The sequence below is a fragment of the Chinchilla lanigera genome, unplaced genomic scaffold (assembly GCF_000276665.1).
Source record: "Chinchilla lanigera isolate Chin_1 unplaced genomic scaffold, ChiLan1.0 scaffold00077, whole genome shotgun sequence".
Taxonomy (NCBI): domain Eukaryota; kingdom Metazoa; phylum Chordata; class Mammalia; order Rodentia; family Chinchillidae; genus Chinchilla; species Chinchilla lanigera.
The window spans coordinates 11,152,747-11,175,131 of record NW_004955478.1 but is presented as its reverse complement, the minus strand read 5'-3'; the positions used below and the strand labels follow the sequence as shown (position 1 = coordinate 11,175,131).

The window sequence follows — 22,385 nt, the reverse complement described above, 5'->3', positions numbered from 1 at the left end:
AAATTGGTTCTGAGCCTGAAAAAAGTGGGACCCTTGGAGGGAACATGCCCTAATGTGGGTTTTCAAAGAGCCATTGAGACAGCAGGAGAGGGCAGGTTCAGGGAGGAGGTCAAGGAGCCCAGGGGACTGTCAGCCATGGGCAGGGAGAAGAGGACGTCCCCAGAGCCCTGTGGCAGGCGGACCTAGCAGACTGCAACCCCTGGGGCCACACTATATTCCCAAAACCTGAGCACCTGGGGTGGGGTGTAGGGGTTTGTGTAACAGGACTGGCTGGTTCCTCCAGGGTCCCGGGCTCCTTCCTAGTTTCCTGGTGGGGGGAGGCAGGGTTAGATGATCAGTCCTGTCAGTAACCCACTTCTGTTCCTGTCCTTCATGCCTTTGCCCTCTTCGCTGGTGCTGCTGAAGATAAAGGTACTTGGAGTGTGTGTGTGTGTGTGTGTGTGTGTGTGTGTGTGTGTTCGAGCATGCTCCTGTGATGTACGCAGAGGAGGAGGATCCGTAGGCATCCAAGAGGCCTGTCCTGGGCTGGGGCGGGGGGCTTGTGGTCAGTGGCTGCCGTATGTGGGGCCCAGAGAGGTCTGGGAGAGGTTAGCATGGGACTTGCTGCGAAGCAGCTGGATAGCATGGAGGGAGGGCATTGGGGGCACCCCGGGATTCTATAAGGAATCCCTTTCTGGTCACCTCTCAACAAGGGGCTCCTGGAAGAAGCCTGCCTCTAGGTGTCCCCCCATCCTCCCACCCCTCGGTTCCAGAGCATACTAAGCACCCCCAAACTCTCCTCTCCTTCTGGGGCCCAGATCCTGGAAGCAACACCCCTCTTGGAGTCCTTCGGTAACGCCAAAACCGTCAGGAACGACAACTCCAGCCGCTTTGGGAAGTTCGTGGAGATCTTTCTGGAAGGGTGAGTGGGACCATGGTGAGGTTCCCAAAGGCCATGAAACACCATCCACCTGTCTCGGGAGAACCTAGGGCCAACCAGCTGCCATTCCCCTCTGAACCTTAACCTCTATGTCTTGCTCTGACTGTGCTGTCCATCCCAGGGGCGTGATCTCTGGTGCCATAACCTCCCAGTACCTGCTGGAGAAATCTCGGATTGTGTTTCAGGTGGGCTGCCCCTTCCAGGCCTGTGTGTGTGGAGGGACGGGGGGGCACAGACACTCACAGCTTGGTGCCTGCGGGGCTGGAGAGATGTCCAGTTATGAACAAACGCATGCACAGAGCACATGAATGTGTGCACGTGTGAGCCCGTGACCTCATCACCTCCCCCTCCCAGCCCCCGTAAGCCGTGTTGGCTCTGCCCAGACCCTGATCAAGACAGACATGCTTGGGTCTCACGGTCTTTGCAACTACTGTATTCCCCTCCCAGGATCACTGAACCCCTGCACGGCCAAGCCCCTTACGGCCTCCAAGCCTTCCCTGCATCCCCTTGCTCAGGGAAGCTCCCCCATTTACACAGGCGGCCCCTCTCCACCTCACCAGAACTCTCACTCATTCAGTACTTTATTTCTATCGGGAGTACTTTTTACCACCTGACATGTTGTACATTTTAACCAGGGATCGGCTGAGTGTGTCTTTCCAGCTAGCAAGTGGGCACCAGGAGATAGGGGTTTCTGTTGCCCTGAGGACGTAGGACGGGGCCTGGGGCGCGGGTGCTCAATCAGGAAACCTGTGTGTGCACATCCAGGCCGTAGACATGCGTATATGTAGCTGTGTGAGCCCAGTACACAAGAGAAAGGACGGGCTGGCTTTCCTCTGACTTTCCCAAACAGCGTGAAATCCCATCACAGATCTAAGCTTCTCCACCCCCACCCCCACGCTGGGGCTTCCCTTGCTCAGCGCAGGCAGAGGCCCCCGAACTCACTGCAGGCCCTGTGCATATTTATGTTTGTGCGCATACCTCGGTCTGTCTGTGTGTCTGGGGGTCCTCAGGGGGCGGTGGCCCCCTTCTCTGCACCCACCCATCCACTCTGCAGGCCAAAAACGAGAGGAATTACCACATTTTCTACGAGCTGTTGGCGGGTCTGCCTGCTCAGCTGCGGCAGGCCTTCAGCCTTCAGGAAGCCGAGACCTACTACTACCTGAACCAGGTGAGCACCTGCAGGCGTTCAAAGCTGCAGCACCCCTGGGTGGGCTCAGGGAGCCCAGCTGTGGTGCCCTAACGTCCAGTGCAAGTGACGAAGGCTGGGGAGGGCGAGTCTGGGTTTGAGACATCCCAGGAGGACAAGAATGTCCAGGGCCCAGAGCAGTGGCTAGAACAGAACTCACCCACCTGGGGCTGCTACTTTCCCCTCTTTGTGCCTCAGTTTCCATAACTCTGAAATGAAGACAGCATAGTGCCCCTGTATAGTTTGTTTTTTTGTTTTTTTTTTCCGGTACTGGGAATCAAACTCACAACCTTGCGCTTGCCAGGCAGGCGCTGTGCCACTGAGCTAAATCCCCAGCCCCTCCTGTATAGTTTATTTATTTTGTTGTGTTTTTTCCGGTACCAAGAATCGAACTCACGACCTTCCGCTTGCCAGGCAGGGGCTGTGCCGCTGAGCTAAATCCCCAGCCCAGCCCTTTTTAGCTTAAAGAGCAAAATGAAAGATGGGCAATAGGAAACCGGGAGCTAGATCGTTTGCACATGGGAAAGGGATCTAGAGATGAAGAGAGTGAGAAGGAAAGAGGAAGAGAACAAAAAGAATTAAGATGTGTACATGTCCCTCTTCCACAGAATGGATGTGATCGTTGTGTACCTCAAAGGTCCTAATAAAAATTACACAAAGCCCAGAGTGCCCCGGGCAGGGTGAGGAACAGTTCAGGGCCCAGAACAGTGGCTAGAACAGATACAGTGAGGTACAGTTGGGGAGACGCACGCAATGAACTTAGCCCTAGCCTGTGGGACGCTCTCCTGGCACGATGGCAGCTGTTTCATTATCGTTAACCTTGATCTGCGACTCGTCACGTCTGGAATCTCTGCAGCCTGTCCTGAGACCCCTCAGAGCCCGTGTGGCCCATGAGAGTGGAACAAGAGCTTGAGGGACCAGCTTGGGCCCTCCCGTCCACCCCTGACCCCAGCCCTGCTCTCACCCAGGGCGGGAACTGTGAGATCCTGGGGAAGAGCGATGCTGATGACTTCCGCCGGCTCCTGGCTGCCATGGAGGTGCTGGGCTTCAGCAGCGAGGACCAGGACAGCATCTTCCGCATCCTGGCCTCCATCCTACACCTGGGGAATGTGTACTTCGAGAAGTACGAGGTGAGGGGATCCCACCGCCTGACACAGGCCACTTTATCTGAGACTTCACCTTTTTCTTCCAGCTGACACTATACACATATTTGTTCTACAGCCCCGTGGAGCTGTTTATGTTTTTCTTACTGATATGTGGAAGCTTTTATATACCTTGGGAGAGTCAGACCTTTGTTTCTTTTTTCTTTTTTTCTTTTCTTTTTTTTTTTTTTGAGACAGGATCTTGCTATGCAGTTCAGGCTGGCCTTGAGCTCACTTTGTAGCTCAGGCTGGTCTCAAACTCACAACAATCCTCCTGCCTCAGCCTCCTGAGTGCTGGGATTATAGGGGTGCACCACCACACCCGGCAGACCTTTGTTTCTGATATGAACTTGAATATGTTTTCCAGTTTTTCATTTACATTTTGATTTTCTTGATTATAGTGGGGTTTTTTTCTGGGTTTTTTTCGAGGGTACTGGGAATCAAACTCACGACCTTGCACTTGCCAGGCAGGTGCTATGCCTCTGAGCTAAATCTCTGGCTATGTTTTGATTTTCTTTACAATTTTTTGGCATTTCTGTGGGTTGTTTTTTTTTTTGCCATGCAGATTATTTTAATATTGCTTTTAGGCAGTTCATTTATGAATGTTTTCTTAGGTAAAATGTGACCTTTTTGTCATTTTTAGCAAAATCTATCTGTCTAAAATTATAATGGCTCTCTCCTACCATTCTTTTAAAGAAATTTTATGGTCTTGTGGGAGTTTAACATTTACTATCTGATGCATGAAGAATTTATCCAAAAATCGAAAAAACAATTTATTCTAGTAAGCCAGATATGGTAGCACAGTGCATGCCTATAATCCCAGCTCTTGGGAGGCTGAGGCAGGAGGATCAAGAGTTCAAAACTGGCCTGGACTACGTAGTAAGACCCTGTCTTAAGCCTCCTACTCCATACTATAGGCTATCCTAGCATGATGACCAGTAGGAATCTGATTTACATTTTTCCAGTTGGTTACTCTATTGCCTGAATCTCCTGATTTGAAAAATAAGTGTTTATCATGTACTGAATTACCATATACATTTGTGTCTAACTGCAGACTTTCTAATCTACCTCATTAACTGGTCTCTCTATGTACTATGTGTCTTTTTTTTTTTTTTTTTTTTTTTTTTTTTTTTTTTTTTTTTTTTTTTTTGATACTGGGAATTGAACTCAGGACCCTATGCTTGCCAAGCAGGCACTGTACCACTAAGCTATATCCCCAACCCCGTGCTATGTGTCTTTGACCATGTTGTTTTGTTTATTTGGTCCTGGGAAGAGAACAAGTGTTCTGCTGCTAGTTATACCTTCAGCCTGACCATGTTGTTTCAATGACTTTTTTTTTTGCCGGTACCGGGAATGGAACTCACAACCTTGCGCTTGCCAAGCGGGTGCTGTGCCGCTGAGCTAAATCCCCAGCCCTTCAATGACTATTATATGTATGTTTTTTGTTTATTTTTTTTTGGTACTGGGAATCTAACTTAGGACCTTGCATGTGCCAGGCAGGCGCTTATGCCACTGAACTATATCCCCGGGTATAATACATTTTTACATCCTTACAAAGCCTCCTTCATGATTTTTTTCCCAGAATTTTGTTTGTTTTTGTTGTTATTTTCATTTTTGTTTCTGGAAACAGGGTGTCCTTCTGTAGTCCAGGCTGGAAATGAACTTGCTAAATTGCCCAGGCCGGCCTCAAAGTGGAGATCCTACTTCCTCAGCCTCCTGAGTGCTGGGATTACAGGTGTAGGCCACCACGCCCAGCTTCTTTTCCAGAATGTTCTTGGCGCTCTGACTTGTTTCTGTTTCTCACAGGATCCTTAAGCCCCGCTTATCTAGTTCACAGCACACTGCCCTTGCTGTTTTACACAGACAGACACGCAGGAGGTGGCCTCGGTGGTGAGCGCCCGGGAGATCCAGGCTGTAGCCGAGCTGCTGCAGGTCTCCCCTGAGGGCCTGCAGAAGGCCATCACCTTCAAAGTGACCGTGAGTCAGCAGGCGCAGATTCTGACGGCCTCCTACCAGAGCCTGGACAGGTTGCCCTGCCTGGCATCGTCTTGCTCCTCTCTCTGTCCCTGTCTGTCATGTGGGTCAGACTAACCTCAGGCTCCAGAGGCGTCAGGCTCCCAGCCTCCCGGCCTTTACAGAGCCTGCTGCCTGTGCCTGGAATGCTCTCCCTCTTTTCATGCCCCCTTACCCTTCCAGACCCAGCATGGGTGCCCTTTCCTCTTGGAAGTCTTCCCTGACCCTGGCTGGATTAGAGCCTCCCCCAGATTTTCAAAGCCCTGGGCTCTTCCCCTCTTCCCAGGCTGTCTGCTAATGCCCCTCTCCCCCATTAGACCAGTGTCCTCCACCTTGCACCACCAGGCAGAGAGGGGAAAGGGGCATCCTTTCTCAGCTTTGGCCAAATGTGTGCTTGAGACGGGTCACACCATCTCTCCAGCCCCCTTTCCTGTGCCTCCTGACCTCCAGGCCTCTGGGGGCGTCCTGGAGGCAGTGGCCCGCCTGCTGCCCCTCAAAGGCCATGTCCCTCCCCAGGAGACAATGCGAGAGAAGATCTTCACGCCCCTGACCGTGGAGAGCGCTGTGGATGCCAGGTGAGGCTGCACCCTCCCCGCCCGAGCCCCTAGACCCCAACACCCCGTCCCTGTGCCCCGCCCGCGCCAGCACCGCCTCTCCCCTGCAGGGATGCCATCGCCAAGGTCTTGTATTCACTGCTGTTCAGCTGGTTGATTGCCAGGGTCAACGCACTGGTATCCCCGCAGCAGGACACGCTGTCCATTGCCATCCTGGACATCTACGGCTTTGAGGTGGGGCTGTGTGGATGGCGGCGGGGGAGACAGAGGCGAGGGCTCGCAGCCTGCCCCTGCTGCTCACATGCCCCTGCTGACGGCAGACCCCGCCCACCGTCATCTGCCCAGGCTGTTCTGCCGCCTTCTCAGACCCTCAGGCAGCCCCTGAGGCCTCAGGACCTGGTCCTGTGCTGAGCGGCACTGGGGACCCCAGAAAGGCCAGGACCAAGCTCTTGCCCTGGGGGAGCTTCCCAGTGGGGCTGGGTTGGGTGGGGATAGACTCCGAAGGGCCCGAGTGCTCATGAGACAGGCGGTCTGGCGCCTCAGCGGGGGCTGGGAGCCAGGGACACTTCCTAGCGGAGGGGACGTTGCTGATGGCAGGAAAGGCATTCTATGGGAGGGGGGAAGGACCGCAGCAAGGGCCAGGGGGTGTGGCAGGGCACGGTGCCCAGGACTGAGGTCCTTCTTGGGGTGCTGCTGAGTGGGAAAATGGTGAGAGGGGCAGGATCCCAGTAATAGAAAACCATAACGACACCAGCACCTGTGACGTGCCGGGTGCTGTCACAAGTTCACTTCACCCCCATAACAGCCCTGAAAGGCAGGAACTGTTGGTAGCCCCATTTTACAAATGGGTAAACTGAGGCACGCGGTGATCGCCCAAGGTCACACAGCTGGAAAGTGGCAGAGGCAGGATTCAGACCGCAGCAGAAGATGCTATCCATGGCCTGGGCTTTAGCTTCTACCTGGGCCGCCAGGACCTGGACTGCCAGTCAGTGTCCTGGGGGTGGGGGGTGGACCCACAGTGGGCGTGAGCAGGGCCTGCGATCAGGCTTCCACTGCATGAAGCTGCCACCATGGAAGCCAGAGGGGGCCTGAGTGGGGAGGTGGGCAGGGCCCAAGGTGGGACGGAGGGGCTTCTGGCCAAGGGGTGCCGGCCCCCACCTCACTCCCCCGCAGGACCTGAGCTTCAACAGCTTTGAGCAGCTGTGCATTAACTACGCCAATGAGAACCTCCAGTACCTTTTCAACAAGATCATCTTCCAGGAGGAGCAGGTGTGCAGCCGTGAGCAGCCGTCCTCACCGGCCGGCGGGCCTCCTTGGAGACAGACAAGAGCATACTGATCTCTCAGGGCAATTCCACGGCCACTGGGAGACAAGTGCAGGGAAAGGCACTGGGGGCAGGGACTGGCCCGTGTGAAGCCTTACGTTCTGGCCGTGTATGTGCTGGGGTGCTGAGCTCAGAGAGAGGTCCTCTGGAAAGGGGTCCTTGTGACATTTGCCGGAAGAGCAGCTCATGCTGTTCTGTTTGGGGATGTGTTTCCTGTCCTAGGAAATATGCAAGCAGGGGTGTTCTGGCCAGCCTGGGAGGTGGGTTGGACGGTGCCTGGGAAGGCCCAAGAGGCTCAGCCCCTATTGCCTGCTGTCTGCAGGAGGAGTATATCCGCGAGCAGATTGACTGGCGGGAGATCACCTTTGCCGACAATCAGCCCTGCATCAACCTCATCTCGCTCAGACCCTATGGCATCCTGCGTATCCTTGACGACCAGTGCTGCTTTCCGCAGGTGAGCTGTGGTGCTTGTGCAGCCGCTCGGGTCCCTGCGGTCTCTGAGAACCCTGGGCCACATCCTGCCGCGCGTCCCTCTCGAGTGGGAAGTGGGGCGCTGGGACCTCCACCCTACCATTCACAACCCCGGGCTGATTGAGGCTGGACTGGGGGGCTGTGGGCATCCGGAGGAGGGGCTGTACCAGCCTGAGCAGCCCGAGAGGACTTCCTGGAGGAGGTGACCTTGGATTGGGGCTGCAGATCCCGCCAGTGAAACACAAGGGCGAGATGGCAGTGGGAGTGCACAGGTCCTTGGGAGCTGATCCGGCCACATTGGTCTGCAGGGGTCCGTCTAGGTCCCCAGTGTCTGGCTGAGGCACTTGCCTCTCCCCCCAGGGCCATGGGCTGCCGTGAGAAGCTGTGAGTTGTTCCTCTCCACTGCGCTCAGGGGAGCAGTCAGGGCTGGAGAATTTGCCACTAGGTCAGGAACAAGGTACTCACCCACGAACTCCCACCTACCCCAGGCCACGGACCACACATTCCTGCAGAAGTGCCACTACCACCACGGCACCAACCCGCTGTACTCCAAGCCCAAGATGCCGCTACCTGAGTTCACCATCAAACACTACGCGGGCAAGGTCACCTACCAGGTGAGACCCAGAACAGCCGGCAGGGCGCAGGCGCTGCGTTTCCCCTGCAGGCTGGAAACGGAAAGCACACTGTGGGTGCCACACACATCTAGCTTTAACTCTAGCCCTGCAGCTCCTCCTAGCTGTGTGACTTTAGGAAAGTCACTTAACCTCTCTGAGCTGCAATGTGCACCTTCTAGAAAATAGGGCTAATAGTGCCCATCTCCTGAGGTGCATATGAGAAGCCTCAGGTAGATGTGATAAAAAGTATCTACTTTTGGTAGCGATCACTATTATCCGATGCGTTCCAGCCCTGGAGGTCTGGCAGCTGGGCTGGGGCAGGCACTGGTGCTGTGAAGCCAAGCCCAGGAATGAGGAGTGTGGTGGGGCTGGGCCAGGCGGCCACAGCAGTGAGTTGGGTCCAGCCCTGTGATGGACAGAGAGACAGATGCCTGGTAGTGACAGGGCCAGGGTTACCCAGGCAACAAGAGTCTCTGACCGAGAGGGAGGAAGCAGGAGGAGGAGTTGGGAAGAGCCTCTCGCACATCCTGGGGTGGACTACACCCCTGCCCTGCACCTGCGGTGGTACAGGGCAGTGTCAGGGCTAGCACGGTCCACCCCTACTCCCTTGCTGGCCCCATTTTCCAGGTGCACAAGTTCTTGGACAAGAACCATGACCAGGTGCGCCAGGATGTGCTGGACCTGTTCGTACGGAGTCGGACGAGGGTGAGGGAGGCCGGCTTCCAGCGGGACCCTCACCCCGTACCCGCCCGGCCTCGACCCGCCCCTCCCCTCCCCAGCCCCCGCTTGTCCGGCTTCTCACCAGGCCAGGTCGTCCCCTCAACCCAGCCTTGGTGTTCCCGGATCACCTCGCCCTTGCCCTTGAGTGCTGAGCTGTTTGTCTGGACCCTCTCCCCAGTACTTCCGTGAGGCCCGGGAGGGGAACTTGGGGGCCTGATTTGTGTTCTCTGAAGGCCCCAGGAGGCTCCCCCGTTACAGCCCCCTATGGCCAGCAGGTGGCCCTCAGAACGCAGGCCTGATGGCATCACTTCCCTTCGGGCCTCCACTTCCTCTTCTGTCAAATGGGCCCTCCTCCTGAGTCATCAGTCAAAGTTCACCGCCCTGTGTGTGGCAGCCACCCCCAGGGCCCGGCACCGCCAGTGACCCTGTGTTCCCCAGAGTGAAAGGGAAAAAGCCAGCCTCACTGTGGGATGGGTCCCCTGGGAGGTGCTGAGCCCCCTTTTTTGAGGAGTGAGCAAACCAGGGTGGCAGGGAGGGCAGAAGCCCAATTGTTTCTCAGGTTCCTTCAGTCCGGGCCCTTGACTCTTGTTCTCTTTCTTCATCTCTTGCTTGGCCCTGACCTCTCTGTTTCCCTGCCTGTCACCTGTCTCTCCTGGCCGTGGCTCACCTGCCCAGGTGGTGGCACACCTCTTCTCCAGCCACGCCCCACAGGCTGCCCCCCAGCGGCTGGGTAAGAGCAGCTCCATGACCCGACTCTACAAGGCGCACACAGTGGCTGCCAAGTTCCAGCAGTCGCTCTTGGACCTGGTGGAAAAGATGGAGAGGTGGGGGAGGCAAAACACCAGCCTCACTTTTAGCCCACCCCTGACCCTCAGCGGGTGAGCGCCCGCCTTCTCTCACATCTCACACTGCCCTCCTACTGCCCCTGCCCAGGTGTAACCCCTTGTTTGTGCGTTGCCTGAAGCCCAACCACAAGAAGGTAGGTGAGAGCTGAGGCCTCCGGGAGAGCCATGTCTCCCTGTGCTGTGTGGCTCTGGGCAGCTGGCCTGGCCTCTTTAGACCTCCTCTTACCCGGCCCCTGTGGAGATTTCCCTCCTGACAGTACCGTTGCACGTGGGCGGACCACGTGCAGACTCCCTCTCTGGGCACCCCCCAGGAGCCGGGTCTCTTTGAGCCGGACGTGGTGATGGCCCAGTTACGCTACTCGGGGGTTCTGGAGACTGTGCGGATCCGCAAGGAGGGCTTCCCGGTGCGGCTACCTTTCCAGGTGTTCGTTGACAGGTATCTCCATCGGGGTAGTGAGTTCCATAGACCACCCCCCAAAGCCCCCGTGGCGCTAGGAGTACACAACCCAGACAACGTCAGACTCACAATGCACAGTTGTGTAGTTTGTGCACTCTGGAAGACTTGTGCTAGCTATGACACAGTAAATAAATTTATTATTTCACCTTTTTCCAGTCTTACTGTATCTATGTTGACTCCACAGTGCGGTGATTTTAATAGTTATTATGACAATCTTCCAGCAGATGGCAGTAAAATGTCTTGTTCTACTGAAACAGCCTCAAAATTTTCTGATATCCAGTAGTCTTGAGGACAGAGGGACATTCTCTGATTAGACAACAGTACAAAAAGAAAAACAAAAAGGAAGAAACAAAGATATTGGGCTGAGGATTTAGCTCAGCGGCAAAGCGCCTGCCTGGCAAGTGCAAGGTTGTGAGTTCGGTTCCTGGTACCAGATGAAAAACAAAAAGAAAAACAAATGATTAGATGACAGTATTAGTAGGGCCACCACTGGGACCCAGCCTCGGACGCAGGGTTGGGGTGGTAGCCCTGGGGTCTGTCAGGCTGCTGGGGTAGATATTCTAACCTCGGGCTGAGTTTGGGCCCCCACAGGTACCGCTGCCTGGTGGCCCTCGAGCACAGCCTGCCAGCTAACGGGGACATGTGTGTGTCGGTGCTGAGCCGCCTGTGCACGGTCACGCCAAACATGTACCGTGTTGGGGTCAGCAAGGTGAGTGCTGTCCCATGTTCAGCCTCTGGAGACCCCAAGTGTACAGACCCTGAACTCCAGGCGAGGGAGTCAGAAAAGTCCCAGCTAAGGATTCCGGTCCCAGCCAGGAGTGGTGGCACACCTATGCTCCAGCTATGCAGGAGACCAAGGCAAAAGGATCACAAGTTCAAGCTCGGCCTGAACAACTTAACAAGACCCCCGTCTCAAAATAACATTTTAAAAAAGGGCTGAGGATGTATAGCTCAGTGTTCCCTGTGTTCCATCCTCCGGACCATCAAAATTAAAATAAGGTTCATGCCCTGGAAACTGTCCCACAGGGCTGGCCGCGTGGTATTCTTCCCCTGCCTGGGCACCAGCGTCCCTGAACTCCTTCTGGCCCAGCCCCGGGCAGCTCCCCTATCCTGTCTCCATGCACCTCTGGAGCGGGAGGGCCTTGTCCAGCCTCCTGGCTCTTGCCTACCTGGTACCTGCTTTCTGTCCCCAGCTGTTCCTTAAGGAACATCTGCACCAGCTGCTGGAAAGCATGCGTGAGCACGTCCTGAACCTGGCGGCCCTCACGTTGCAGCGTTACCTCCGCGGCTTCTTCATCCAGCGGCGCTTCCGCTCCCTGCGCCGTAAGATCATCCTACTGCAGAGCCGGGCCCGCGGCTACCTTGCCAGGTGGGGCTCAGAGAAGGCGGGACTCCCTGGGGTCCTGTGCTTGGGCTCGGGCGAGACCATGCTGGAGTTCAAGAAGCGAGCTCCTGGTCTCTGGGGACGTGCGTGCTGAAAGAGGAACCTCTGCAGGACGAAAGAGCAGGTTCTCGGTGTTTCTGCTTTTGGGTGTCTTTCTACCCACCGCCAGGCCCTCTTAACTCAGTGGGACTCCATTCAGCTGGGAGGGGCCAGCCCTGTATCTCAGGGACGTGGGCTCCATGGTCTCTGCGTGGCTTGTCCAGGCCCTCCCGCTGAGTTTGCTCTGTGACCTCTGCCGAGTCACTGCTCCTCCCTGAGCTCCAGTTTTCCTTTCTAGCAAAGGGTCCCAGAGTGGGATGTGGGCAGTGGCTCCCAGGCCCAGCTGGTAGAGGCACCTCTGCTCCTTGGTCACCCTGTCACCCTTGGTTCCACTCCCCGGCCCCCAGGCAACGCTACCAGCAGATGCGAAGGCGCCTGGTGAAGTTCCGAGCCCTGGTGCACATGTACATGGACCACCGGCGCTACCTCAAGGTACAGGCCCCGCCCTGTCTGGGTACAGGGGTCCACAGGAAGGGAGGCACGCAGCACCCGGTGCAGACGAGTGTTGGCTTCAGATAGTCATGGGCTCCAGTCCTCACTCTGCCGCGTACATGCTGTGTAGCCTTGGCCCCTCTGTGGCCTCAATTTCCCATATTCCCGTTTGGGTTGGTGCAGAGGGTCAGACAGGATGCGGCATGGGGAGGACTGGCCTGGAGCTGGGATCGGGGGTCTTTGGGAATTGGACGCAGTCACAGCTTGGCCACCTGAGCATCCCTGGCTATGGTCTGGCCCTGATCTTGGGGCTAGACCCAGCCCACTGTCACATACACCAGCCGCCGGGGAGACAAACGCTGTTCCCAAGGCATGCAGGGACTATGTAGCCTTTACTCAAGGTTCGTCTCGTGGTGGAGGAGGGGCAGCATGTGCGCACTGCCCGCTGCTCCAGCTCCCGGAGTCCTCCCACGCATCTTTCCCCGAAGTCCCTCTTCCTCGCTGTCTGCCGCCGTCTCTGTCCGGCTTTCTCCTTTCCCTCCCTGCTTCCCTGGCCACCTCGGCCAGCTGTGCTCCTCTCTGAAAGGAGCAGTGGCCTCCAGGCTGCAGCTGCACGAAGCTGCCCCTCCTCATGCCAGCTGCCCTGTGAGCCCGGCCTGCCCTGCCTCGGCCGCTGGCGCCTCTGCCCACCATCCCGCCCTGACCATCTGCTCTCCTGCAGCTGAGGGCAGAACGCAGGCGCCGGGTGGAGGAGGTGCGGCTGCGGGAGCAGGAGGTGGGTGCGGCTCTGGGTGGCAGCAGGGGACAAGGAGAGAGACTGGCAGGTGGGAGTGTGGCAGGCTATTTCCTCACTACCTCCTGTCCCCCAGGAGCTGAGCAAGCGGCAGGTGGTAGCTGTGGGACACCTGGAGGTCCCAGCCGAGCTGACTGGGCTCTTGCAAGCAGTGGCAGGTGTGTTAGCACTGGACAGTAGGGAAGGGCCTAGGGGTGAGGGTGAGGTCAGCTCATGCCTCACTTTCCACAGGCCTCAGGCTGCCCAAGGTCCCTCGAGTGGCCCCTGTGCGGACGCCCCGGCTCCAGACTGAACCCCGAGTCACCCTGCCCCTAGATATCAACAACTACCCCATGGCCAAGTTTGTCCGGTGCTACTTCAAGGTAAGGGCTGGCATCGGCCAAGGGGCCCTGGCCAGCGGGCGCAGACGGCAGTCGGAACTGACGTTGCCCTTGAGCTGGCAATGTGGCTCAGTGACAGAGACTTTGAGTTCCATGCCCAGGATTATAAAAATTAGAAGAAAAAAGAAAGGACATTGTCCTCCCCTGGGGGCATGCTTCCATGGTTCAAGTATGAGCCTTTAGTGGTGGATCATGGGCATCTGGGCTGCCAGGGCCTGCGTGTGGGGAGGCCTCAGGCTCAGGCACTGGCTTACCCTGCAGCCGCGGAACCTGTCCTGCTCTCATTTCCTCCCCCACACCCAAGGGCCCAGGCCAGAGGTGGATCCTCTGCCTCCACCACAGCTCCCGGAGGCTGCGGCCTGCTCCTGCCTGCCTGCGTCCCCATCCACACACTGCGGGCAGGAGCCCGCCTTCCGGGCTTCTGCATGCCTGCCTGGCACAGGGCAGGGATCCAGCAGTGCTTGTCAGGCCCAGCGCTGCCTGCTCATGTCCTGCCCTGTACCCCAGGAGCCTGCCTTTGGGATGCTGACAGCCCCCCTGAGGACACCCCTCACGCGGCTGCCGCCTGAGCACCATGCAGAGGCCGTGAGCACCTTCAAGCTGGTATGGGCTCCTGGCCGTGAGGCTGGGCTGTGAGCCCCAGTGCTGTCCTCTTGGGCCCCCCACAAGCCCAACTCCTGAGCTCCACTTCTCTTCTTTGGAGAAGAGACTTTTATGTTTGTAGGGGGATCTGGCTTGGCTTCTAGTGGCCTTTCTTCTACCAGTCATCTTCCTAGCAAAACAAGAGCCTTGGAATGAGTCTCTCTGGAGCCTTCCAGGGACACCAGTGTGTGTGCTCCTCAAGGATATTCCAGTCTGGGGAAGGGCACTCCCTGGGACTGACCAGTGAGCACCAGCCTGAGCAAAGGGAAGCACAGAGGCGGGGAGTCCAGATGGGACCCCTAACTCAGCCCCAGCAGCGCCAGGGAGGGCTTCCTGGAGGGAGCATCTGAGCTAAAGGGGAATTTGCCTGCAGGGAGAGTGAGGCGGGCACAGGGAAAAGAGGAAATCTGTGTGGTCAGATGAGGGGCAGGAGGCTGTGGAGAATGGTGCTCCAGGCCCCAGCGCAGATCGAGAAGTCAGATTTCACCCCCAGGAGGGTGCGTCCACGGCAGGGAAGCAAACAGAGCTGGAAGAACCCTCTGGGGCCTAAATAGAGCAGGAAGTGAGGGGCCAGCTGGAGGCCAGGAGAGAAAGGAAGGGCCGGACCACATGGGGAGGCATGGAAGGTTCACGAACAGGACAGGAAGTCAACGTGTACTTTGGGTCTTAACTTTTCCCATCGTTGGGGTGAACTGCCTAGTCTTTTGGCGTAGAACATGGTAGCTATATCATGAGGGACTTTTATATGGGTGGGGGGCCCATGGGAGAGGCAGGACAGGGGTGCTTGGTGAAGGGTGGGGATCTGGCAGGAACAGCTCTCTGAGAGGCCCACGGGAGTCTTGTTTGTGGCCCAGATCCTGCGTTTCATGGGCGACCCCCACCTGCACGGCGCCCAGGAGAACACCTTTGGGAACTATATCGTGCAGAAGGGGCTAGTGGTGCCTGAGCTGCGGGACGAGATCCTGGCCCAGCTGGCCAACCAGGTGTGGCACAATCACAACGCTCACAATGCCGCACGCGGCTGGCTGCTGCTGGCCGCCTGCCTCAGCAGCTTTGCACCGTCCCCGCGCCTCGACAAGTTCCTCCTCAAGTGAGTGGGCCCTGTGGGGCCGGGGCTGGTGGTGGTGGTGGTGGTGGTGGATTCAAGGGGCGGAGCCTGTGGGAGGAGGCTCAGGCCAGGCAGGAACCGGCCATGGCGCTCGGTCTCTGCTGGGCCCAGAGCCAGAGCAGCAGGTTCACTGTGGGGGGCAGAAGTCAGGCGGACAGGACGAAGGACTTCCAGGACCCAGAGAGGACAAGGCCAGGACGTGGGGGCTTGGAAAGGTGCAGGGTCCTCGCAAGCCGTGGGGGCGGGGACATAGGTGTTGGGCTTTGACAGTCTGGGTTCCAGTCCCAGCTCACCCATGGGTGGACCGTGTGATCTTGGGCAAGCTACTTAACCTCGCTGGGCCTCAATTTCTTCCCCTAAAATGAGGGTGATGATTGTACATACTTCACAGGCCGCTGTGAGGATGAAATGTGTAAAGATACATCCAGTGCCCAAAGCAGAGGCCGGGCATGGGTGGGCGCCGTGTGGGCATAGCCATGATGAGCGTGTTGTGGTGACGTCACCCTGCTGCTGGGTGTGAGAAGCATGCCTGCAAGGGCGAGAGCTCAGGCAGGCCTAGGTGCAGATCCCAGCTCTGGAACCTGCCTGCTGCGTGGCTGAGGGCCAGTCACTGCCCTTCTCTGAACCTGTTCCTCCCATGAACTGTGGGTGGCACCAGGATCCACCAGGCAGGGTCGCTGTGTACAGAGCCTTGCTCAGGCTCGCGGTCATTCCTTGATCAGCCTTGTGACTATGGCCGCCGTAGCAGTGACCTTCTCACGGACTTGGCTCTGGGTTCCCCCCCAGCTGCTATGGGCCCAAACTACAGCTGCTCCTGGCAGGGCCGGGGCAGAGCGGGCCATGCACAGCCTGGTAGGGTGTGAGCCCATGGGTCCCAGGCCAAGCTGAACCATCGGGGCCAGCTCTCACATAACCGAGAGCAAGGCAGTGAGACCCAGAGGGGCTGTGCGACCACCGTGTGCCAGCTGGTGAAAGAACGGGAGCTGAGTTATCTAGAGTCCAGTGTTTGCCCACGCTCAGCTGCAGACCCCCACTCGGACATGACATTTTGTTCCAACAAGCTGGAACCCCTTTGGCCTACCCCTGCATCTCAGTGCTGCCCTGGGATAAACTTCTGAGCTAGGCTAAAGCCTCTTTCCGTTTAGCTATAAACTCTGGGATACCCTGAGATCTTTATCCCTTCACTGTAGCCCAGAGTTCTGAGCTACAACCTCGGACCCTTCCGAAGGAGCCTCTCGGGCTCACCTTAGAGCTGTGGGCTACCTGGGCCCCTCTCAGGCTCCAACTCCCCCGCATCAGGTTCGTGTCTGACTATGGGCGGAACGGCTTCCAGGCAGTGTGTCAGCACCGCCTCATGCAGGCCATGGGCCAGACCCCACAGCAAGGCTCAGGGGTGGCCCGCACCTTCCCCCCGACCCAGCTGGAGTGGACCACCATCCACGAGAAGGCCAGCATGGCGCTGGACGTGAGCTGCTTCAACGGTGAGCTGCCCTGTCTCTGCCTCACGGACTGGAGTCCGCAGCGCGGGGTGCCCTGGGGTCAGCAGTGGCCGAGGAGGTTCTGGAGCTGGGAGGGGACTGGAAAGGGCCTAGTCAGATGTGGCTCTGCAGGAAAGTCAGGCGGGAGCGGGGGCCTGGCGGTGGGGATGCAAACACAGCCCCAAGGTCAGAGACCGGAAGGAGGAGTGGGCAGGGAGGCCATCGAGGCTGGCCTACGGGTGCCTAGACTGACCCCCGCCCCGTGCCGCCCCAGGTGACCAGTTTTCCTGCCCAGCACACTCCTGGAGCACCGGGGAAGAGATGGCTGGAGACATCCTGAGGCACAGGTTGGCTCCTAGAGCGCCCTGCCTGGCACACCGCTGTGCCCTGGGAAGCGGGGAGGGGAGGGGAGGGGGCTGGATTCCTCAGGGCCACTGTGTCATGGCCAGGGTCTGACTCACACCCCAAGGTCTCCCAGCACATTGCCTGACGGTTTCATCCCTCTTCTCCATCCCTCCGCACCGTCCCCAGGGGGCTGACTGACGGCTGGCGGGGCTGGACGGTAGCCATGAAGAGTGGTGTCCAGTGGGCGGAGCTGGCTGGCCATGACTACGTGCTGGATCTGGTGTCAGACCTGGAACTCCCCAAGGACTTCCCACGACAGAAGTCCTACTTCATCGTGGGTGCAGAAGGGCCCATGGCCAGCAGGGGAGGCCCCAGCGTGTAGGTAGCTACCAGACCACCCTCGCAGGTACAGCCTCTCCTAGGCAGAAGGTGTTTCCTGCCTAGCTGCTGGGAGAGGCTGGGTTCTGAGGGTTTTTTTCTTTTCTATTTTTTTTCTTTTTTTGGCATGATTTGTTTTTGTTTGTTTTGAAACGGGGCTTATGTTGCCCGGGCTGCCCTGGAACTTCTGGCCTCAAGCAATCTTCCTGCCTCAGCTTCCTGGATACCTGCCTTTTAAATGAAGAGTCGTCCAGCTTTGGGCACAGAGGAGAGTTGGGGGTTCTGGAGACTGTGGGTCTCTGTGGGCCAACTGCTCTGTGTGCCCCTTCCCCACAGGCTGTTTGGGAACAGCTGGGACTCAGATGAAGACACACCCATTAGGTCTCAGCCCCAGGACCGGGAGTCCAAAGTGCTTGGCTCTGAGGAGTACTGCAGCCACAGTGAGGACAGTGCAAATGGGGAGCCTGAGGCCCAGAGAGGGACAGCGACACATCAAGGTCAGCCACCAATGGCCGCTGTCTGTGGTGGGAATGGAGCCTGGAGGGGGCTGTAGGGAGTGGAGACCAGCAGGAGAAATGAACTTGCTTTTTTGTGCACCCTGCACCCAGATTCAGATGGCCTGGGAGAGCCCACCGTGCCCCCCAAGGGCTTGGACTGCTACCTGGACAGCCTCTTCAACCCCGTCTTGTCCTACGGGGACGCGGTAGGAGCAGGGCAGGGCAGGGCACTGGCTGGCAGCAGCTCAGTGTACGCTCAAAGTCACTCACACCCACGGTGACAGGAAGCTTCGTACAGCCAGGGCCCTGGGGTGGTGGGTCCTGCCCGAGCCTGCTGGGGACAGGGGAAAGGATGAGGGTCTCCTTGAAGCTGGAGATGTTCCTGGCTGACCCCAGACGGACCGCTTCCCCACCTCTGAGGCAGCCAAGTCTCCACAGGAGCGAGGGACCTTAGTCCCCGGGTTCCCCGACCCTCATTCTGGGGACTCCCAGAGCCCCTCTGTGGTCCCTGAAATGATACGCAGCCTTCAGCAGGGCACGGCCCCTCTGTGAGCCTCAGTTTACTCCCCTGTGGAGGGGGAGGTGTGCTGTAGGGGGCACTAACTAGGGTGCCTTGTGGGTAAAGACTGCACAGAGCAGATACTCAGCCAGCGGGAGTCCCCCCACGCCTGGGGCGGAGGAAGCGCTCGGTGTCAGGTGCCTGTTGCCGTGGAGCTTCAGGAGTGCAAACCGAGGCGGTCACTTGAGCCACCTGCTGCCCCCAGGACCTGGAGAAGCCTACGGCCATTGCCTACCGCATGAAAGGGGGCGGCCAGCCTGGCGAAGGTGGCAGTAGCGGTACTGAAGACGCCCTCAAGAGAGCCCCAGAACCAAAGCCAAAGCCAAGTCAGTGCCTCCCCAGGGCGGCTCCAGGGAGGGTAGGGGGCTCACCGACCCTCAGGCCCCTACGTGGGCTGGAACAGAGGCAGCCGCGGGCCTGGCGGTTGCAGAGGACAGGGGTTCCGAGTTCTGCTTCCTGGCTCATTGTGCCCTCTGCCTGGCTCCCCAGTCCCTGGCCTGGACGCCTCCACGCTGGCTCTGCAGCAAGCCTTCATCCACAAGCAGGCCGTGCTCCTGGTGAGTGAGGCCGGGACTGTGTGTGTGTGTGTCTGGGGGTGGACTGCATAGCCAACACCGCCCCCTCTCCCCAGGCCCGCGAGATGACCCTGCAGGCCATGGCGCTCCAGCAGCAGCCGCTGAGCCCTTCCTTGAGACCCTTGCCCCCGCAGGTGAGCCTGGCCCGCCCAGGGTGAGAGGCCCTCAGAGACATCGGCTGTGAAAGGAGCACTGTGCTGCTCCGAATCACTGTGCCGGGCTGAGCCCTGGAGCCCCACAGCTCACCTTGGGTGGACGGGGTCCCCGAGAGCAGCGGGTGTGTCCCAGCGGCCCGCCCCATGCCCTGCTCTCTGCAGAAGCCTCTAGCGCCAGAGGCGTGGCCGAGGTGTGTAGGCGCCGGTCCCCCTGCCAAACCTGTGCTCCTGAGGTCCTCTCCAAGGCCTGTGGCTCCAGCCTTTCTGGCCAAGGCCCCAAGGCCGCCCACCAAGCCTGCGGCTGCCCCCGTTCTAGCTCAGGACCGAGCTTCACCAGAAAGCAGTGAGTGTCCCCCCCAGCCTGAGGGGCTTCTCAGCACGGATGGGTGTGGCCGTGGCCCCGTGGCCTCACTCTGCCCCCCACCGCTCCCCCACAGCATCAGCCTCCCCAGAACTGGTCCGGTACTCCACGCTCAACTCGGAACACTTTCCACAGCCCACGCAGCAGATCCGGGACATCGTCAGGCAGTACCAGCAGCCACTGCGTGGGGGCCGCCCTGAGACCTTCAGGTCAGCAGCGCCTGCCCTCCAAGGCCCTGGCCTGTGGTCTCTCACTGCACCTGAGAGTCCCCCTCGAGGGAGGGGTCTGTTTATGGCAGTGACCCCGGCAGCCCAGACTGCTGTCATCTCCCTTGTGCGCTGTGACGTCAGGCCGGCTTCTGCTCCTCTCTGGCTGTCACTTCTAACGATGGGGGTGATGGTGGGCGGTGTGTGGGAGTGGGCCTCTGTCCAGTGCACCATGGCTCCCTTATCAGGAAGGACGGCGGGAAAGTGTTCCTGAAGCGGCCTGACCCTCACGAGGAGGCCCTGGTGCTCCTGAAGGGGCAGATGGCTCAGCGGGCGGCAGCACCAGGCACTCAGGTGGGAGCAGGGCGGGCTGACCCCAGAGGGAACGGACAAGGAGGGGCTGCTGGGGAGTCCTGGAAACCAGCTTCGACTGCCAGCCCTGGCCCGCCGCCACCCTCCACGGGGCCCACGCGTTGCCCGCTGAGCACTGTCTTTGGGGTGGGACAGGTGTCCGGAGAGGCTGTGGCCCTGGTGAAGCCAGTGACCAGCGCACCAAAGACGTCCATGGGGCCCGCTCCAGGTGAGCGGGAGAAGGGGGCGGAGGATGAGCAGGCAGGTGTCCTGGTGTGGGGGTGAATCTGAGTGCAGGGGAACTTGAGTGTCAGTGGTGTGTGTGTCTGCATTCCTCGGCCCATGTGTGTATCATGTGGACGTTGATATCTATGTCCACAGTGAAGTCCACTGATTTCAGGCCAGGCCCACCCTGGCCTCCCTTAATCCTCCTCAGACCCATTAAGGCAGGTGTTCCTGCAGGTTACATAGTGGGGGCACAGAGAGGACAAGTGGTTTGGCCAAGGTCGCATAGCTCAAAAGTGTCAGATCGGGGACTTAAACCAGGCATCCTGGCATTACAATTGGAATCCTAACCTCTGTAACCTCTATCTCATGGCAGCCACGTGATCTTAAAATATAAAAGTCATTTCACCCACCTGCCTAGCAAGCATGAGGCTCTGAGTTCAAATCCCAGTACAAAAAAAAAAAAAAAGTCAGTTCACTTGTGCCTGGCAAAGACCTTCCAGTGGCTCCTGCCATGAATGCCAAATTCTTCCCTGTGGTCTTTGAGAGCCTCCTGCATGATCTTTCTACCCATCGCCCTATCCTCATCTCCTCCCACCATCCTTTGGCAATTCTATGGCTGGTGTGCACCAAGCCTTCTCCTGCCTCAGGGCCTTTGCACTCGCCCTTCCTTCTGCCTAAATGTTCTTCCCCGCCATCTCTGAATGCCTGGCCCCTTCTCATTATTTAGGTCTCAGCTCAAGTATCATGTTTTCAGAGAGATTTTCTGATGCCACCTGCTCTGCGGGACCATCCCACACCAGCTCTCCCATGACCCTTTCCTGCATCACCCCACTGTACTTCCGCCCCCGCCCCTATCGCTAAAAGCCTTGTTTCCTAATGGTCCGTTCCCCTGCACCTGCTCGGAGACTCCGAAGTCAAGAGCAGGGCCCGAGCCTATCTCGTTGACCGAGGCAGTCTCAGCCCTTAGTGCTGTTGCTAGGCGCCCCCTGCACCCCACCAGAAGAATAGAGGCCTGGGTCCTATCAGTGCACCCACCTGAGCAGATGTCTAGGACTCGTGGTCGTTCCCGGGTTCCCTCCCCGCCCGCCTGCCCCCGCCTGCCCCCGCCTGCCTCCTTGCTCATCACTTCCCCTCTGCTCTCTTCAGCGCTGCCTTCCAGGTCGCTGGAGCCCCCTGAGGAACCCGTGCAGACCCGACTGCATCGCCTCGTCAACCCCAACTTCTACGGCTACCAGAGCGCCCCCTGGCGGATCTTCCTGCGCAAAGAGGTCCCGGGCAAGCCCAGGCCGGAGCCAGGGGAAGGGATGCGCTGAGCTGAAGCGTGGGGAGACTTGGGGTGCTGGCCCAGGAGAATGGGGTGGGTGGCGCTAGAGTTAGGGGCAGAGCCAGAGCCCGGGAGGGGCTGCGGAGGAGTGGGGCGTCTTCTGAGGAGTGGGGTAGTGGGAAGCAAGATGCGGGGGCAGTTAAGGATACTCACGGAAGCCCTCCCCGCAGGTGTTTTACCCCAAGGACAGCTACAGCCACCCTGTGCAGCTAGACCTCCTGTTCCGGCAGGTGAGGCTTCTCCTCCCTTGCTGCTTCCCTGTACTCACAGGGCAGGGGCACCATGGCCTCCAGATTCAGCTTCACATTCTGGCGGGTGGGGTCCTTGGGCGTGGGAAGACCTCCTGCAGAATGCCCGGCCCCCTGGACGCGGCCAGTGAGCCCACACTTCAGCTGAACCGGAGTCACAGTCTGTCTGAACTAGGTGGGGTCCGATCCAAGCCCCTCTGGACAGATAAGAAAACTGAGGCCTGGGAAGGGCAGAAAGAATTGCCGAGGCGGAAGGGAGAGGATCCCTGTAAGCAGAATCTAATTTATGAAGAGGATCTAATTTGCATCTGCTGCAAAATGGGATGCCCCGCTTCTCTGCACCCCAGAACACCCCAGCCTGGTTCCTGGCTGGGCGTGTCCCAAACCATGGCCTGTTCCTGCAGATCCTGCACGACACACTCTCAGAGGCCTGCGTGCGCATCTCCCAGGATGAGAGGCTCAGGATGAAGGCCCTCTTTGGTATGGTGGCGGGGAGGGGTGGTAGTGGGGCAGCTACCCAGAGCCACGGCAGGCCCTTTCCCAGAGGGAGCTCGTGCAGACAGGCCCCGCCCACCTACCCCTCAGGTGTGCCCCTCC

General features: G+C 58.5%; 1 protein-coding gene across 1 annotated transcript in view; it reads left to right on the top strand.

Moving 5' to 3' along the window:
• Positions 1 to 22,385, top strand: part of Myo15a (myosin XVA) — a 54,558-nt gene that overhangs the window by 11,334 nt on the left and 20,839 nt on the right. Inside the window, exons 8-45 of the mRNA XM_013503134.1 lie at positions 406 to 411; positions 798 to 901; positions 1,041 to 1,104; positions 1,974 to 2,087; positions 3,074 to 3,235; positions 5,111 to 5,224; positions 5,777 to 5,835; positions 5,925 to 6,048; positions 6,988 to 7,083; positions 7,461 to 7,592; positions 8,098 to 8,223; positions 8,851 to 8,928; positions 9,619 to 9,767; positions 9,877 to 9,922; positions 10,100 to 10,224; positions 10,837 to 10,954; positions 11,439 to 11,614; positions 12,076 to 12,160; positions 12,882 to 12,935; positions 13,030 to 13,111; positions 13,185 to 13,315; positions 13,841 to 13,936; positions 14,830 to 15,065; positions 16,383 to 16,564; positions 16,836 to 16,908; positions 17,093 to 17,284; positions 17,621 to 17,781; positions 17,893 to 17,987; positions 18,546 to 18,666; positions 18,830 to 18,897; positions 18,972 to 19,049; positions 19,233 to 19,413; positions 19,508 to 19,640; positions 19,886 to 19,991; positions 20,145 to 20,217; positions 21,363 to 21,484; positions 21,711 to 21,770; positions 22,193 to 22,268. Of these exons, the coding sequence (XP_013358588.1) occupies positions 406 to 411; positions 798 to 901; positions 1,041 to 1,104; positions 1,974 to 2,087; positions 3,074 to 3,235; positions 5,111 to 5,224; positions 5,777 to 5,835; positions 5,925 to 6,048; positions 6,988 to 7,083; positions 7,461 to 7,592; positions 8,098 to 8,223; positions 8,851 to 8,928; positions 9,619 to 9,767; positions 9,877 to 9,922; positions 10,100 to 10,224; positions 10,837 to 10,954; positions 11,439 to 11,614; positions 12,076 to 12,160; positions 12,882 to 12,935; positions 13,030 to 13,111; positions 13,185 to 13,315; positions 13,841 to 13,936; positions 14,830 to 15,065; positions 16,383 to 16,564; positions 16,836 to 16,908; positions 17,093 to 17,284; positions 17,621 to 17,781; positions 17,893 to 17,987; positions 18,546 to 18,666; positions 18,830 to 18,897; positions 18,972 to 19,049; positions 19,233 to 19,413; positions 19,508 to 19,640; positions 19,886 to 19,991; positions 20,145 to 20,217; positions 21,363 to 21,484; positions 21,711 to 21,770; positions 22,193 to 22,268 (4,198 nt within the window). The remainder of the gene's footprint in view (positions 1 to 405; positions 412 to 797; positions 902 to 1,040; positions 1,105 to 1,973; positions 2,088 to 3,073; positions 3,236 to 5,110; positions 5,225 to 5,776; positions 5,836 to 5,924; positions 6,049 to 6,987; positions 7,084 to 7,460; positions 7,593 to 8,097; positions 8,224 to 8,850; positions 8,929 to 9,618; positions 9,768 to 9,876; positions 9,923 to 10,099; positions 10,225 to 10,836; positions 10,955 to 11,438; positions 11,615 to 12,075; positions 12,161 to 12,881; positions 12,936 to 13,029; positions 13,112 to 13,184; positions 13,316 to 13,840; positions 13,937 to 14,829; positions 15,066 to 16,382; positions 16,565 to 16,835; positions 16,909 to 17,092; positions 17,285 to 17,620; positions 17,782 to 17,892; positions 17,988 to 18,545; positions 18,667 to 18,829; positions 18,898 to 18,971; positions 19,050 to 19,232; positions 19,414 to 19,507; positions 19,641 to 19,885; positions 19,992 to 20,144; positions 20,218 to 21,362; positions 21,485 to 21,710; positions 21,771 to 22,192; positions 22,269 to 22,385) is intronic.